This window comes from Lingula anatina, chromosome 8 (genome assembly GCF_051362555.1).
Source record: "Lingula anatina isolate TDL-2025a chromosome 8, LinAna3.0, whole genome shotgun sequence".
In the NCBI taxonomy this organism is placed as follows: Eukaryota; Metazoa; Brachiopoda; class Lingulata; order Lingulida; family Lingulidae; genus Lingula; species Lingula anatina.
In genome coordinates this window covers 14,154,668-14,170,632 of record NC_141774.1, presented here as the reverse complement: position 1 = coordinate 14,170,632, position 15,965 = coordinate 14,154,668, and the positions used below count along the sequence as shown (strand labels likewise).

At 36.6% G+C, this 15,965-nt stretch overlaps 1 protein-coding gene and 2 non-coding genes across 5 annotated transcripts; 2 read left to right on the top strand and 1 right to left on the bottom strand.

Annotated features, from left to right (window-relative positions):
* Positions 1-1,699: 1,699 nt before the first annotated feature.
* Trnac-gca (transfer RNA cysteine (anticodon GCA)) lies at positions 1,700-1,771 on the bottom strand. Its single transcript has one exon. It is a non-coding gene; the product is annotated as a tRNA-Cys (tRNA).
* A 2,487-nt stretch (positions 1,772-4,258) lies between these two features.
* Positions 4,259-4,330, top strand: Trnac-gca (transfer RNA cysteine (anticodon GCA)). Its single transcript has one exon. It is a non-coding gene; the product is annotated as a tRNA-Cys (tRNA).
* Positions 4,331-8,114: 3,784 nt separating this feature from the next.
* On the top strand, positions 8,115-12,985 carry LOC147760423 (uncharacterized). Of its 3 annotated transcripts, XM_086994137.1 has the most exons (6): positions 8,115-8,286; positions 8,784-8,853; positions 9,262-10,072; positions 10,328-10,446; positions 10,767-10,894; positions 11,169-12,985. In XM_086994137.1, the coding sequence occupies exons 3-6, from the start codon at positions 9,548-9,550 to the stop codon at positions 12,134-12,136; spliced, it is 1,740 nt and encodes a 579-aa protein (XP_086850263.1). In that variant the 5' UTR covers positions 8,115-8,286; positions 8,784-8,853; positions 9,262-9,547; the 3' UTR covers positions 12,137-12,985. The 3 variants fall into 3 exon arrangements, with proteins under 3 accessions (XP_086850263.1, XP_086850261.1, XP_086850262.1); XM_086994135.1 differs by lacking the exon at positions 8,784-8,853; XM_086994136.1 differs by lacking the exons at positions 8,115-8,286; positions 8,784-8,853 and adding an exon at positions 8,310-8,379.
* Positions 12,986-15,965: the final 2,980 nt, after the last annotated feature.

The following is a 15,965-nucleotide window of genomic DNA, read 5'->3' as shown; positions in this document are numbered from 1 at the left end:
GAGTGCAAACTTTGTATCATACTAAAGTAAGTTTGTTAATGAGTTTGTTAATTAACTATTTTGAAAAAATGGAAAGTTATTAAGTAAACCCCTGACAAAGGGGAGGGGGGTATCGAAAACGCAACCAACATACACTCTCATGTAGTAGAAGAATAATAAAGAAAACAAGAAATAAAATGCCTCCTTCAGATAGCATCAAGACCCTTTTTATTCGTTCTTTTTGAATCTTAACTTCTACACAGATTCCTGTCCCTATTGCTTAAAGTGAATTTATGTTAATTCTGTCTTAGGCTTTTATTCCTGTAAAACATGGTCTACACAATTGAGCCACTTCAGCAAATTATCAAAAGCAAAGGTCGTCTTTGAAAGTACAGGGGAATGATAATAGTAAAATGATAAGATAAAAATTATCATTTTAATAAAAGCAAATGCAACAGACTTACAGGTATGTTTGATTACAAGTATAATAATGAAAAATAGCAACATTTTAACACCGGGCTATAAAAAGCTAAGCCTGCAAATCAAACTCTCTCTCTCTCTCTCTCTCGGTAAATGTCCCCCGGTTCCATGAAATCGCAACCTTCGCGCCTGGTCATCAGCTACGGCCATTAACTGGTCATTAACTGAAAAGCGGTGCATACAGCGGCCTTTTTGATGTCTTATAAAAGAGATACATATGCGATACCCTGGCGCACTCATATACCCTCCAAAACATACAATGCACACAAGGTATATTATGGTTAAGCACTTACACCTGTGCTGAGACGCTACTGATTAGATAAATACCATAAATCATACGACAGCCACCGGTAATGGTTATATAAATTAACAATAAGTGAGGAAAATAAGCTAAGATGAAAGCCGTGATATATCTGAGTATATGTAAGGGGTTGAGTTATAAACCGGAAATGAACTTGGGGTAAGTGACGAAGTGAGCCGTATAATGCTATTAATGAATATATTTATTGTAAAATAAACCCAAATGATAGCCCCACGGTCACATTAACATTTCTAATGGGGAGCTAATTTGACACGCGTGGGCAATTTTTTTAACTTCGTCTCTCGAATTGAACGGAATTACAGAGTGCAGAAAATAAAAACCTTCAATTTTCCTGTTTTATTCGACAATTTTACAAAGTGTCATTCTAGCAGACACCAAATCATTTCCTCTAAAGTTGAACTATTGAAAAAAGATTTAAGTGAATCTAAATAAATTTAAATAATTGAAATGTAGGAATTTTATATATTATGCACACACATGTAGGCTTATGTTATTTTACAATCTTAATTTTATTCAAGAAAGGGCTATGGGTTTTTTCTTTTGTTATTCCCCCCCCCCCCTGCGTTTTTGGTCTTTCTCTCAGTTTCGGACCATGTTTCACTAAAGAGACGTAAGCTGTTTTAGTCTAAACTTTAAGAACACAATTTGTCTACTTTCGTCTCAAATAAATCCACATTTCAAATTCCAATAAAATGGGAATTGGTCTTTAACATAAGCCCTAAGCATTTTCTGATATAACACAAGCTCAACATTCCCTTTAATTGGACTACTACTACTACTACTTGTAGTTTTCATCAAAGTAAACCCATATTTTGGACTAAATAATACCAGTGTTTGTACCAAGGATCTTTTGTAATTGCCGTAGTTTAAAATGAAATAAATTAAAGGGAAATAAGAAAGAAATTGACAAAACAGTTCAGGGGGCACCCGGATTTGAACCGGGGACCTCTCGATCTGCAGTCGAATGCTCTACCACTGAGCTATACCCCCGTTGTCCTTACATAATTTATTGCTTGGTGTTCCGTTGAAACTTGTTTCTCCTTTTTTTATTCAGTACATAGCCATTTATCATTTATTATTTGTTTATGTTCCTATTTATTTGTTGCTCATCGATGTTCTTGTCATTATTTGCTATTCAGTTTACTGATCTACTTAACTGTTTCTGTCTCTCTTTTTTATAGAGTATAGTCTACCTTCCTTTTATTGATTAATGTGTTCGTTTATTACTTTTTACGTTTAAAACTACCGGTTATGATTATTATCGTACAGATGCTGCTCTTTCAAAAACATGTCGTATAATTAATGATGTGATAGCGAACTTATGGAAAGACACAGTTTAAGTTAACGTTCTGCCTTCGTATAGCACAAAATATTACATTTCATGAAAGTATGCCAACAAACAGTCCTCTACTTCCGTCACGATGTTGAGGAAGCTAAGCGGACCACAACAAATAGTCTAAGCCGTTCTTCACCGTTACTCAATGATGTTTAACTTAATCACTGCTTCCGTTACCACATATTTAGTCAGTCTATGTTGGGATAGGAGCGAGTTATTCTTTATTCGTCTATTTTATTTGTGCCAGATGAATCCAGTGAAAATGTCCAGACCGAAAGAACAATACAATGACGTATTTAAGTAAATAAGTGAAATAAAAAGTTATCATTTCTGAATAAGATACAAAATGTTTATAGTCTAGGAATACAACTTTAGTTAATTGTGTTGGACGCAGATAAGCTTGTTATAAAATATGAAGATTTATCGCCTTTGCAACGCTTAACGGTATACTGTACGCTTTAAAAAATTCCCCTTAAGCATATTTTTTATTTCTACCTACTAGTTACCAATCTCTCCAAATGCACACATTAAACACTATAAAATCCCTCAAATAAAATACCTGATGCCAATAGTTCCTTCTGAAATGGCAAGAAGACAAGGCATTCTTAATGACTGGCCTGTCATATAGAATGCCTTGATCATTACGTTCAAAATGTAATAAGGCATCAAATCCAAGTTCACGGACGGGTCTAACAATGATTCAACAAGCCAATATTTTTCCCCAGAAAAAGTCATTTTGGCTGGTTAATCCCGCATAGGGTACCTTTTATTTTTTCACTGATGGCATCAACGTACACGAACTAAAATATGTGAAGGTAAACTCAAATACATGCCCATGCTCAGACGTCCAGAAACTCAGGGATACGATACAGTCAGGCACCAAAGTTTATTAAATTAGCTGTTTGTACTGCCTGGACAATGATGTAGTTATTGGAGATGTAATAATGAATTAGAATCGAAAGTTAAATCATCATTTATACTAGTATTCCGAGGTCCTATCCAAAAATGTTAATATTTCAGAAAAATCCGGGAAAGCCTATGTCTTTATTTATTTATTTATTTATTTATTTATTTATTTATTTATTTATTTATTTTTTGATACAAAACATGTTCAATGCAAAATTAATGATAACTCAAGTTGCATGTGGAGCCTACTGCTTATGTCGAAGGATAGTTTCCCTCCACCAGATGGGCTGTTTATCGCCACTAATTCTTCACAACCTACTATTTAATCATAAATACTATGGTAAGCCGCAAATGTTCGTGAGATTATTTCATTGTCCGGAGTCTTACATGTATTTGACACATCAAAAGTACCGTGCCGAATAATACCATAGACTACACAGGAAATCTTTCAAGATAGCCTAAAACGAGGTCACCGGCACTGCGTGACGTCATGCGAGACTAGAACACGCGCGAGATTCGCGTGAGACTAGGGTGATACTCAAACAGACATTGCCTTTTCAGAAAGCAATAAAAGAGTGACGGCCAAAATATCATGAATTTATACGATTGTGCAATAGCCTGTAATTTGACAAAACTAAGAGAAAACACCCAGCTTTTTCCTGGCTGCTTTCATCCGTTGCTGCACCGCATTGCTCTAACCTGCCATTCTTTCTGACTCAACTCCGCCCCAAATCCCTTGAAAAACTGGATTATTTTAGGCCATCATGGCCCGTAGCCAACAATTACGAAAAAAGGTTGTTCTTTTTCTGAAAAATTGGACCTTTTACCATGAAATCTTCGTACACCCAGATAAAAGTTTTCTCGGCAAAAGGGGGGGGGGGGGGGGGGGGGGGGGGAGGGCTTGCAAACGCGACATGACAAGTGATTATGGGCTTTCTCACACGCCTCCCGTTGATTTGATTTATATATATATATTTTTTTTTCATTCTTCACAGCATCATTACCTGGGATCTATACTACGATGTTTTTTATCTTTTATCTTTGTCTTGTTTTCAGTGGTGTAGCTAGAGGGAAGAAGGGAAGATAAATTGCTGGTGTATGTTTTATATAGTATTAGTCATTTATTTCCCTTTTCTTATGGACTGTGTCAAACATCTGTAGCAAATTAAGTAGCATAGACACCTCACGTCCAACATTATTATTATCATTATTATTTCTACAATGAATGTATTCCAGGGGGTATAGCTCAGTGGTAGAGCATTCGACTGCAGATCGAGAGGTCCCCGGTTCAAATCCGGGTGCCCCCTTACAAATGACGTTAATGCACCCTTTTAGCCTTTACAAAGAACAAAAGGTAAGAGGAAAAAGAAAATTACGAGTGCTATACCAGGCCCGTAGCTAGTAAATTCAAAAGGGAGGGGGGGTGTTCTTTTCCTGAGAAAGTGGACCTTTTAGAATGAAACTTATGTGTATCTAGATACAATTTTACCCAAAATGAACCTTTTCCTGACAAAAGGGGCTGTTCTTTCGAACCCCGCGAACCCCCCCCCCCCCTGCCTACGGGCCTGTATACATAGAGCAAACATCGAGCTGACATTTATTTGAGGGGTTTACGTAAAGTAAGCCATCTATGACACAAACATTTCTTTATTGCTGTAAAAGAATGTAATCTACTAGCATAATTTATTAATTGTATCTCCAATCTTTCTGAAAAACTACTACTACATGTACCACTACAAATATGAAACGTGTGTATGCAATTCATCACCGTCATTTTTGCCTATTTTTTATCATTTTATATAATTTTATAAGTTTAGCCAGGAAGGTTGGACCAGGACTTTATATGAAATTATTATAAAGATTTATCACCTTTGCAACGCTCAAAGGATCACGTGTTTGAAATTGTCCCTAATTCATATTTTATATTTCTACCTACCCTGCAAAATAAAGCTACAAATCTTTCCAAATCCAGACCTTAAAATCTAATATTTCGTTCGTTTTGTCTTTCTTTCTTTGCCCACATTCTATGTTCAGGCGAATTATGTGCCAATCATAAAGCCAAAATGCTAAGTATTTTGACTTATATGACTTCAACATTCCATTATTCCGACTTACATAAAGCAAAGAAAGAAAATAAACCGCAATATCATTGTCGGTCCTTATTGACGTCAGTTTAGCTCTTGGTGAAAGTAGAAGTATTAATCATAAATTTTATTGGTGGAAACATAACTCTTACCACATAGCAGGGCCGTCTCGTAGCTTTTACAGATATTCTATAATAAATCAAACCATAGTTAAAAGGGACTCGGCCAATTATATCTTAATTATAATTTATTTACTTTTTTCAATCATGACATTTTCTTTTAAGATAATCAGATAGCTCACTTATGTCTCAAGGGGCGTACCGCTATTTTTTCAAAATTGAAATTACTGACATTGTTCAGAAATTACAAATTTAAAGCTGACTGAGATTGTTAGGAATGTTTGTAGCTTTTCATTCAGTGAAAGAGAGTGAAAGAAGCTGTGTTTAAATGTACGTAAGTATGGCATTACTCTCACTTTTGATAAGTCTATTCTAAAAAGTGACTGGGGGCGAAAAGAGAAAATTACGATGATGTCATTTGCTTATTTATTTTGGTTCGTTTTTCATTTTATCATTTGATTTTATTCTAGAGGGTCTAAATCCCACCTGATGTTCCCTGAAGTGTAAGAACAATTTCTTTGCATGAACACATTGAATATGAATGAATATGAATCACTTAAGAGGCGCGGGACCACGTACATACAAAACTCTGTCAGTAACATTTTGAAAATAGGTAAATCATTTCTAAAGTATCTTCACAAACTACTCACCCAGACAAAATGCAAATGAAATGCAGCATCCGTTTCCTTTGTTTTATCTCTCTCTTTTTTTTTTTTTTTTTTTTTTTTTTGCACTACAACCTTTTATTATCCAGGCCGAAAACGAATCTGCAGCTTGCATGCCGAATGCACAACAATACCCTAAATCCTAACAAAGATAGTTTTTATGCAGAAATGATAGCATCTTAATCTTAATGGTGTGATAACAGTAAATGTATAAAAAATTGACCTCAACAATATGCCGACTACAAAACAAGAACACCACAACAAAAAGACCCCTTAAGGTCATTAACCTTAATATCCTGCTGCGGTTGTGGTATGATATTTTATTATTATTTTTTTACTTATCAGTATTCAGATAATATATCATTGCAGACACAGGCAGGGTGGGTGCTTGAGAGGAATGACACTAGATTATTTAGGCCGGGACTGGAAATGTTACGAAAAAGAAAGAAAATTATGATGGGTGTAAAAATTAACATGAAAGGATGTTATTGCTTGCGAATAACTAATCTTGAAGTGAAATATCACTATGAAAATCCGTTACTTGGGTCATATCTATTAAAAAAGTTAGGTTTACGGCTAGCAGAGTATAATGTTAAATGGCAAATGAACAAAAAATGGAGTATGTTTATTATTTTTTTTTTTCTGGCCGATGGTCATGCTAAATATGGTAGAGGATTGGACTTCAGAAGGTTTCTTCCTCGCCTAAATTTTCAGTCTGTCCATTTACATCGTAATCATATAATCATATAATTCCATGATTATTAATAAATTCCATTTCGACTATTTCTTTGTATAATCGGTTATAAGTTATAAAAGCATCAAATGATATAGTTGAGACAGTTGACATACAGCTACACATGATTGTGTCGGTTGAGAAAGAACATCCCTTTCAGTCGCAACTAACACAATTCAACAGGTGTCTGTTGTGCATGAGTGCATTATGCAAATTCAGTGACTTTGGGAGGAACTACTATGTTAAGGGACTAATTAAAGTAAAGGAGGGGAACTTACTAATATTTATAAGTGCACATACCAGAAGGAAAATGGCTTATTAACATTATTTCACATAAACTTTATATTATTACACATAGACGACGCATCGCAGGTTATAAACAACCAAAAAACAAGAACGAAATAAAATGACGTTCCGAAAAAGGGGTATCCTCTTCGTCTGCAAATTATTGTCTCTATTCAGTTAAAACCACACGATTTGAAGTGATTTTATGACAAATTGTTTAATAATCAAATCCCAATGCTTCCCAGTGACAATAATAATAGAACACAAGCCCTTTGCAAGGCTTACAGGAATTTCAAGTATTTTTCAAGACTAAAAAATAAATAAATAAATAAAAATAATAAAATAAAAAATAAAAGAAATAAATAAATAAAAAGAAATATGGGCACAGATCAAAATTATAGCACTTTTCAAGTTAATGTGAACACTATTAAATAAATACGAGAACAAACAAAAAGCAAAATGTATTCAGCAACAGATAAATGAAAAACAATTAATATTTTTAAAAACTTAAAATTTAATAGAATAAAATAATTAGATGAATAAATTATTATGTAACAAATGCATGCATAAACAGAATTGATTAAAAGGATAGATACTGTTCATATGAGATTCAAAATTCCACATTGAAAACATTGTAAGCAACACTTATGGATATATCCCGTTTTAACAGGAAATAATTAAATGGCAATTATCGCAATTATTCTGGAGTCTGTACTTGCCATCATACCTCGTGGACCTTGTTACGCCCCATAATAATATCTTTAGAGATTATTACAATAAAACACATAAAAAAATATAACAATCAACTTTCTTTGAATTGGAAAGTATGGGAAAATTGTCGTTTGCACCAAGAAAATCCATTTTATGGCAATTTTCCTGCCAAAATGAAGCGTTGTCATCCCTTTCAGTTATAATTTAGAGCAGCAGCAATAAATAAACCATATAGGAAGTAGCACACTCCATTTACATGTAGTACTACATGCTACCCATAAATTTAATATGTATATACGTATACTGTATGAATTGCAATCCTTGGGTCTCAAAAAAAAAAAAAAAAAAAAAAAAAATGATACACAGCCACTACGTGAGTGCTCACCGTGTACCGGTATATCTTACCAGTAATGATATAATCCTTCATTGATGGGCGTTAAATACAGTATTGGGTGGAGCGTTATGGGTGAGTGCAGCCAGTCTAGGCAAATACTGATCTACGCATATACAGAGCCACGTCGACTGTGTCAGAGGGCGTGTTACGACTCGGAGAAGATATCGTCTGCATACGATCTCCTCCTGACGATATGACAAACTACTTGGCTGACTACTAGTAGGGATAGAACTTGCAGGCACCGTTGTAATCTTCTGTCTCCTGGGGTCTAGGTAAGAATATACTTAATATCTAAATCGTATATAACTCGTTACTTATTTTGTTAGATCAAGCACCTAAACGCAGCGTGGCTGCCACGATTTTAGGTACGTATGATGACTATTTGAAAAGAATATAGATGTCGCCATTTGGTACAAAGTGCCAGGAGCTCCTGTGCATATAATGTCATTTACCTATCAATGCTGTTATTGCTGGGTGGGGTCTGGAGTGTTTAACATGATGTTTATTCGGCGCATACTAAACAGGTGTGCGAGTACGATTTTTATCATCATTATCATCCTGGCCATCTCTCTGTCTCTCTCTCTCTCTCTCTCTCTCGCTTAATTCCTAGGAATTGAAGTCCGGGGTCCCATATGATTATACAGGTTAGGGTTAGTCGGAGTATTGGGGTTAGTATCTGGGACAAATGTCATCGTATGGGGTACGTACTACGGTCCCTAGCCGACCACCATTGCTGTCACACCAGACGCTCTTTTGCATTTAATTTCAGTTGCCAATAAGTAAAGCTAGGGGGGTAGGGGCAAGGTTTGAAGAATAGTAGAGACTGGAGTGCTTACGTGGTCGGTATATATTTATTGTTTAACGCGGGTATACGGCATCTATTTTATTAAAGTGCGTCGCCATCATCACCACCACCTCTCTCTGTGCCTCAGAGCAATGCTTATTTGATCTCTCTCTCTCTCTCTCTCTGCCTTCAAGCTGATACGAACAGAAATCTGTTTCACTGTATTATTTATTGCGCTCACTTTGCCTTCAAGCAAATGCCTGCATTAATATTTTAACTACTCAGCCTACGATGCCAGCATATTAGGCCTATTTCGCAGAACATAGCGGTTTATATAGAGGCAATAGGTGATACAAACGACAGATGACACGTCAAAGGGAATAGTTTAAGCTTGTTGGTCTCAAACATTGCCAAAATGGATCATACTGAAAATAATAAACGTATATCATACATATTTTTCTAGAGATGACGGCTGAAGAAACATCGGCCATATGAGGACTATGGGTGACTTAGTTACACGAGTCAACAATGCGGCCGGCAACGATGGTATTATTAAATGCTAGCTGTACTAATCAGTTATTTATTGACTTTGATTGGCGGAATTAATCTTGTCCTGGCAAAAAGAAAAAAAAAGGAGTAGCAGTGCGCACGCCAGGTAGAGGCATGTGGATCACACTACAAATATTTCACAATTAACCATTTACGCCATTATTAAAACAAATTAGAATCGGAGAAGCCGAAGACACACCATGGACTTGTTGAAGACGAATTTAGCTGCAGAGAACACTTCAACGACACCAAAGGCGGTCTTTTTCTATCCCCGCCATGAAATCACCCTCCAACAGCTAGCTCTGTTTCTCATATGGGTGGTATGCGGGGCGGTGTGGTTGATACGGCGTTGTCGGGGTAAACGTGATACCCAAACGACCCCTACACTAAAAGATGGCCTGATTAAAGCGAAGCAGGCTGAGGATGAAGGGGAAGAGGGTCAGCCCGCTGACCATAAGACTGCAGTTGAGGATACTTTGACAAAACTAGAGAACGGCACTGAAATATGTGGGGAAACTAATAAATCCAATAGCGTTAAAGTTGACATGGTGGTGGTCAGTAGTACACAGCCAAATAACGGACAATTCCCAAATGGCGGGAAATTAAAGAGCAACGACAAGACGTTCACAAGCGTGAAGCCGCCATGTTCTTTTGACGACTTTTTGAAATACGTGATGGTGTTTGGGGCCATCATGATGTATTTTTATCTTTGTGATTACAGAAAGGTAGGCGGACCGTTAATTATTTTTCTTTTATAGCAGCCTTTACCTGTACTTGTGTATGTACTCGAACGCCGTGACTTTTTTTGACCTTCACCCTTTGTGCCTTTACACACGGTTCAGCTTGATACCGTATTAAATGTTATAGTCATTTATACAATGCAAAGAGCAATGTGCACGTGGTATTCATATTTGAATTGACCACGTACTGACTGCGCCTTAACCACGTGATTTCTTTCATTTCTCTTTTCCATTCCCCAGGTGTTTCCGGCCACCGAGAGAGTTTATGTACGAGACACGTTTCTGTTCCTGGTGTTTCTTTTGTTCCTGGTGGCAAGTGCATTTACCGTCACACCAACCGCTGATAAACTGATAAACAGGTACAACTTTGATTATTATTATTTTCTGGATCCCGTTATTTTCTGAATCTCAATCATTGTCTCCAACTTATCCCTAAGGAACTAAATGCTACAAGAAACTTATTATTGGTAAAAAGAAATCAAAACTTTAAAGAAGGCACAATGTAGTTTTACCTACATTTATGAATCATGATGTATATCAACCCTGTGCCAAAAGGCCTTCAACATTCGACTGCGTGCTTTACACGGGTCATGGATAATACAAAAACTATTTCACATCAAGAAATTTCTGGTAACAGTACAGGGTAATTTAATCATGTGGCGCTCAATGTCATTTACAGGGACCAGACGGAAGAATGGAAAGGATGGATGCAGGTGATGTTTGTATGGTACCACTACTTCGCCGCCAAGGAATGGTACAACTGGATTCGCGTGTACATCGCGGCCTATGTCTGGATGACAGGCTTCGGTAGGTCTGTTTCTGAGACGGCTGATCACTCACAAATAACTTAACTATGGGTTTCCTTTCAGTCAAATGGAAAATCAAAATCATTTCTCCACACACACTAAAACAATCTAATTTAGGTCAACGCTATTTTTAAATTATTAGAATCATGCATTAGATGACAAACGCCAAATATTGCAAGATGGATATTCACTCATATTCATTGTCACCCGAGGAGAAAAAAGAATGGTTTGGTTATTGGCCAAATTATGTATTAGGCTGGTGATTCTTTTTTCAGGCAATTTTTCTTTCTTCTGGGTTCGGAAAGACTTTTCCCTGTGGCGCATGCTCAAGATGCTCTTCCGTCTTAACTTCCTGGTCATCGTGATGTGTGCAGTGACCGACAACGAGTACATGAATTACTACATCTGCGCCATGCATACGTACTGGTTCTTAACGGTCTATATTTTCATGCGCACATTTAACTCGTGGAACCAGAACCGCTTTTTGATGCTCATCAAATTCGCAGCGTACGCTTTGGCAAATGCGATCATATTCGACGTCCCTGGGGTATGTGAGAAGGTGTTTTACCCTGCTTGGATTATCCTAAAGTTCCATAACGGGAATTATCCCTTAATGCACGAGTGGGCGTTCAGAGGCGGTTTGGATCATTGGGCGACTTTTGTTGGAATGCTGTGCGCCTATAACTATCCGCACTACGAAAATCTAATGAATTGGTTGGATGAAAAAGCGTCCTATAAGGGAGAGCGTCTCACGTCTCTTGGGATTAAGCTCTGCATGGCGGGCGTGGCCGTCGTTATTGGTATCATATGGTACGAAGAAGTCATGACGAAAGATAAACACGAATATAACGCGCTCCATCCGTACACCTCCTGGACCCCAATCCTTATTTTCATAGTGTTCAGGAACTTATTCCCAGTAGCGAGGACACACTATTTGAACTTGTTTGCGTTTTTGGGGAAAATTACCCTTGAAACTTATCTCAGTCAGCTACACGTCTACCTGCAGTCAAACGCAAAAGAACTTATAGGGTATATTCCAGGTTATCCGCTTCTAAATCTCGCCTTCTCAACTGTAATTTATTTGATTATTTCGTACGTGTTGTTCCACCTTACGGTGGAATTCAGTTGCTATCTTCTCCCTAGAGACATGGAGCGGTTTGGCCGTAACGTCATGCTCATTGCAGTAATACTGACAATATCAATGATAGGAGCTTTCACAATTAAAACGATATTTCATATTTAGGAAATGTCTCTATTTGTCACCAGGACTTGATAATGACATAAAAATATCGTGCATACTGAAGAATAGCTAGGCTTTTCATGAAAGTCTGATCCATACATTTAATTCAGTGTTGACGGTGTTTCAGTCTTATTCCTTAACGATATCATTATGCCAGTGCAATTGAGAAGGTTTACGCTGCAGCGACCTTAACTATATATTTACCTGTCACAAGTTCGCGCCTTGCTCCTTAAGTTAATCGACCGTGTCAATTATTTATTTATTTATTAACGATATCGCACACGGCGCTGAGAGTGACTTTTTACGTAATAGCAAGAAATTAAGTAATTATGAGTTGTCAACCTCTCAAAGGACACGCGGTGCAGCTATACAACATGACATGAAAATGCTTTACATATATATATATATATATATATATATATATATATATATATATATATATATATATTTATCATGTGAGCCTTATCAAGACTGAAGCTGTTGGCTGATTAAACGCGTAATATGTAGTTCTACATTCCACGGTTATACTTCAACTTTACTATGTGGAATCCCCTTGTAACTAATCTGCCATTATGCCTGTATAAAGGGATGAGAGAGAGCAAATACCACATAGATCGTACAGATAGTGGCAGATCCTTTCTCTATTCATGTGGGCCTTTTAATATTTTAGTTTCTGGTAATGCCAGAGTAACGTGATGAAACTGCACTGTGATATGGCTGACACATATTTCTCTACATATCGTAGTTAAAAAGTTAATTGTCTGAGGGGATATAAACGTATTTAGAATCTGGACATGTTGCTCCTTGCTTAACAAGCTTTAAAATTCAATAAAATGAAATAAAAAAATAGAACTTTGTTATTTATTATCGATAAGTTGAGTCATGGTCGTGCATGAACGGACACCACAGTTTTCTCACTCAGAGTTTCTTTCGCATTTCAAGTTCTAAAATTTTTATTTGTCATTTTCTCTGACGAATAGTATTTAAATACTTTTGATTAAAATCATAAAGCTGGACTAAAATGGTTCGTTAAAATACAATATATTTTGACAGCGGTCCAATACAGCGGAGGTGCTCCGGAGGCGCAGAAGGGAAGTTGATCAGGTACAGGTACCTATCAAATGGGAAATTTGTACGTAAAGAAGTTATACGTAAAGAAGTTGCTATATAATTATTGTTAAAACAGGTGACTTTGTAAGCCCACAGGGCTGGACCGATGCATATATATTCATACCATTGTATTGTGTATTATATTTGTATATATTCGGTATTGTCACGAAAATAAATATATTTTAACTTTTTAACTATACCTTGCCACAGAGAGTGGCAGTTTGGATACACATGTAAGTATCTGCACTTGTAATCGCTGACCCGTGTGCCGTTCGTTTGTTTAGCTCACACAGATATGTCTGGATGACTGGTGCTATATTTTGGCCAAATTGCTCAAAATGTGGAAAAAGCATGAAACTTGGCACAAATGTTCTTTGGTCTATGCTGATCATTTTCAAGGGCAGTGCCCAAAATTTCCAAGCGTTGCTTAGCAACCGTTGCTATGGAAGTGAATTTCCTTAGTAACAAGCTAATTAGACCTTTCTTGTCCAGTTTAAAAAGTTTATAAATGCTAATAACTATGTTTCAGGGCATCAGAACTATCACTAGACTATTTTAAGGCAATTAAAACCCAAATTAACCTTAGCCACGATTGCTAGGCAGCATATTACCCTAGCAACAAGCATTTAAAGTTGCGTTAGTCTATTAAGTAAGGCAAATCTATAAAACTAGCTAAGAACTACACTTTTGAGCAAGATGTTCATACTTTTAATCCAGTAAGTTGAACCAATTGTGTGTTTACACACATCCGATCAAATAAATTGCCAGTGCAGATACTTAAGGCAGCATGTTCAAAATTAGTAACCAGCCATTTCCATGCTTTTATCACCTTACGACTCTTTATAAAACTTTGCAATAGTTAATAATAATAATAATAATAATAGTTAATTCTCCCTTGTATGTGCAATATACAGTGCATTTTGCCCTTGCACATTGTCAGCCTCTACCTCTGCACCTACATGCACACTGGAGCAACTCTGGACAGGTCAATAGCTTTTGGCAAATGTGTCCACTTAGGCCCACTGTTCTGCACAAGTCCAACCAGAGTGAGCACATGGTATCTGATGAAATGGCACCGTAGTGCTGATTCAGATATGTTCATCTGGCAAGAATACTCTTATATTGATGTAGAGCAGCCTTGGTGGAAGTAAGATATGGCATCTAACGGCCTTTGGGTGTGAACAGAAACTTTTGAACTTTATTGATTAACAAATAGAATTAAAATAGAACCATGCTGAACTGACAAAATACAATGTGAAAAAACTTTTTAGAAAATATTGAACAAAATGAAAAATATCTTGGAAATCTGGTCTCTGAGAAACCTTTCAATAATAGGAAAGTCAACAGTGGTTAAACCTTTAGTATTTCTCATCTTACGTAGGGCATGTATAAACTCTCCTACCAGCCCCCCCCCCCCCCTCCCTCAATACTTAAAATATGCATATCATATTTAACTTTATCAGGAATGGAAAAAGATACAAAATAAAATGAGCAAGGATGGCGTCTGATTACAAAAATGGACGGAAAAAGGTACAGCAAATAAAAATTTTTCCAAGGCCCTAAACTTTACATGGCTTAAGAGACTTCTTTATGAAGAAAATAAGAGTAAGTGGAGAGCGTTTTTCTTGGCAAAATGTCAGGAATCGGTAGTAACAAAAGGTGGATTAAAAATACTAAAAGCAACTTCTTATCCCTTTTGGCAAACATTATTGGTTCTTTGAGTGAAATTCAGGAAAATTTCAATTTAACCCCAGATGAAATCTTATCACAACCATTATGTCAAAACTCAAAATTTAAAAAAAATTAAAAAACTATTTTCCATAAAAGATGGTATAAAAATGTTTTTGTTTTTTTTACATCAATGATATTATTAATGACATTTGAACTCCCCTCTGTCTAGAGGAACTCAACAAAAAATCAACCTTAACACTAACTTTCTGGGCTAATTCAGCATGTTAAATACTTGTTGCTAGGGTAATATGCTGCCTAGCAACTGTTGCAATGGTTTACTTGGGTTTTTAATGTCTTAAAATAGTATAGTGATAGTTCTGATGGTTTGAAACATTATTAAAAGCCTTTTTAAATCATTTAAACTGAACAAGAAAGGTCCAATTAGCTTGTTACTAAGGTAAATCACTTCCTTAGCAAGGGTTGCTAAGCAACGCTTTGAAATTTTGGGCACTGCCCTTGAAAATGATCAGCATAGTCCAAAGAACATTTGTGCCAAGTTTCATGCTTTTTCCACCTTTTGAGCAATTTTTGCACCAGTCATCTAGACTAATATGTCCAACTCAGTTTACATGCAATCTTAGAACCCATTTCCAGAGATTAGATCGATCCAACTAGATCGACCTAACTCCCTGGGGGTTCACGCTAAATAGCTGTCAGCCGAGCGGACACGAAAGTAAATTACCCCCTTACAGCTGGTAGTAGGCGGGACGGACATTTAAGCCGGATTATCTGACAGTAATCTACTGAGACTCCCCGCGGGGATAGATCGATCTAAAAGCTCTGGGAATACAGCCTTATATATGACAAATTTTGCACCAAAAACAAATTCATCAACTGTTATATTATTACCTGTGTACAATAGGTAGATGGGGTGTTATAACTGGGTGTAATTCACCCATGCGGTGTCTACCTGAATTCTACATACACTGTATATCTGAGGTAAACCAAATGATTGTTTTTAAATGTTTATAAGGTTTAATATCTTTTAGTT

Bases quoted from the DNA above. Each gene is read 5' to 3' on its own strand.
- LOC147760423 (XM_086994135.1), top strand. From the start codon at position 9,548: ATGGACTTGTTGAAGACGAATTTAGCTGCAGAGAACACTTCAACGACA. The intron at 10,447-10,766 runs GTACAACTTTGA...TGTCATTTACAG, and splicing joins GCTGATAAACTGATAAACAG to GGACCAGACGGAAGAATGGA. The intron at 10,895-11,168 runs GTAGGTCTGTTT...TTCTTTTTTCAG, and splicing joins TGTCTGGATGACAGGCTTCG to GCAATTTTTCTTTCTTCTGG.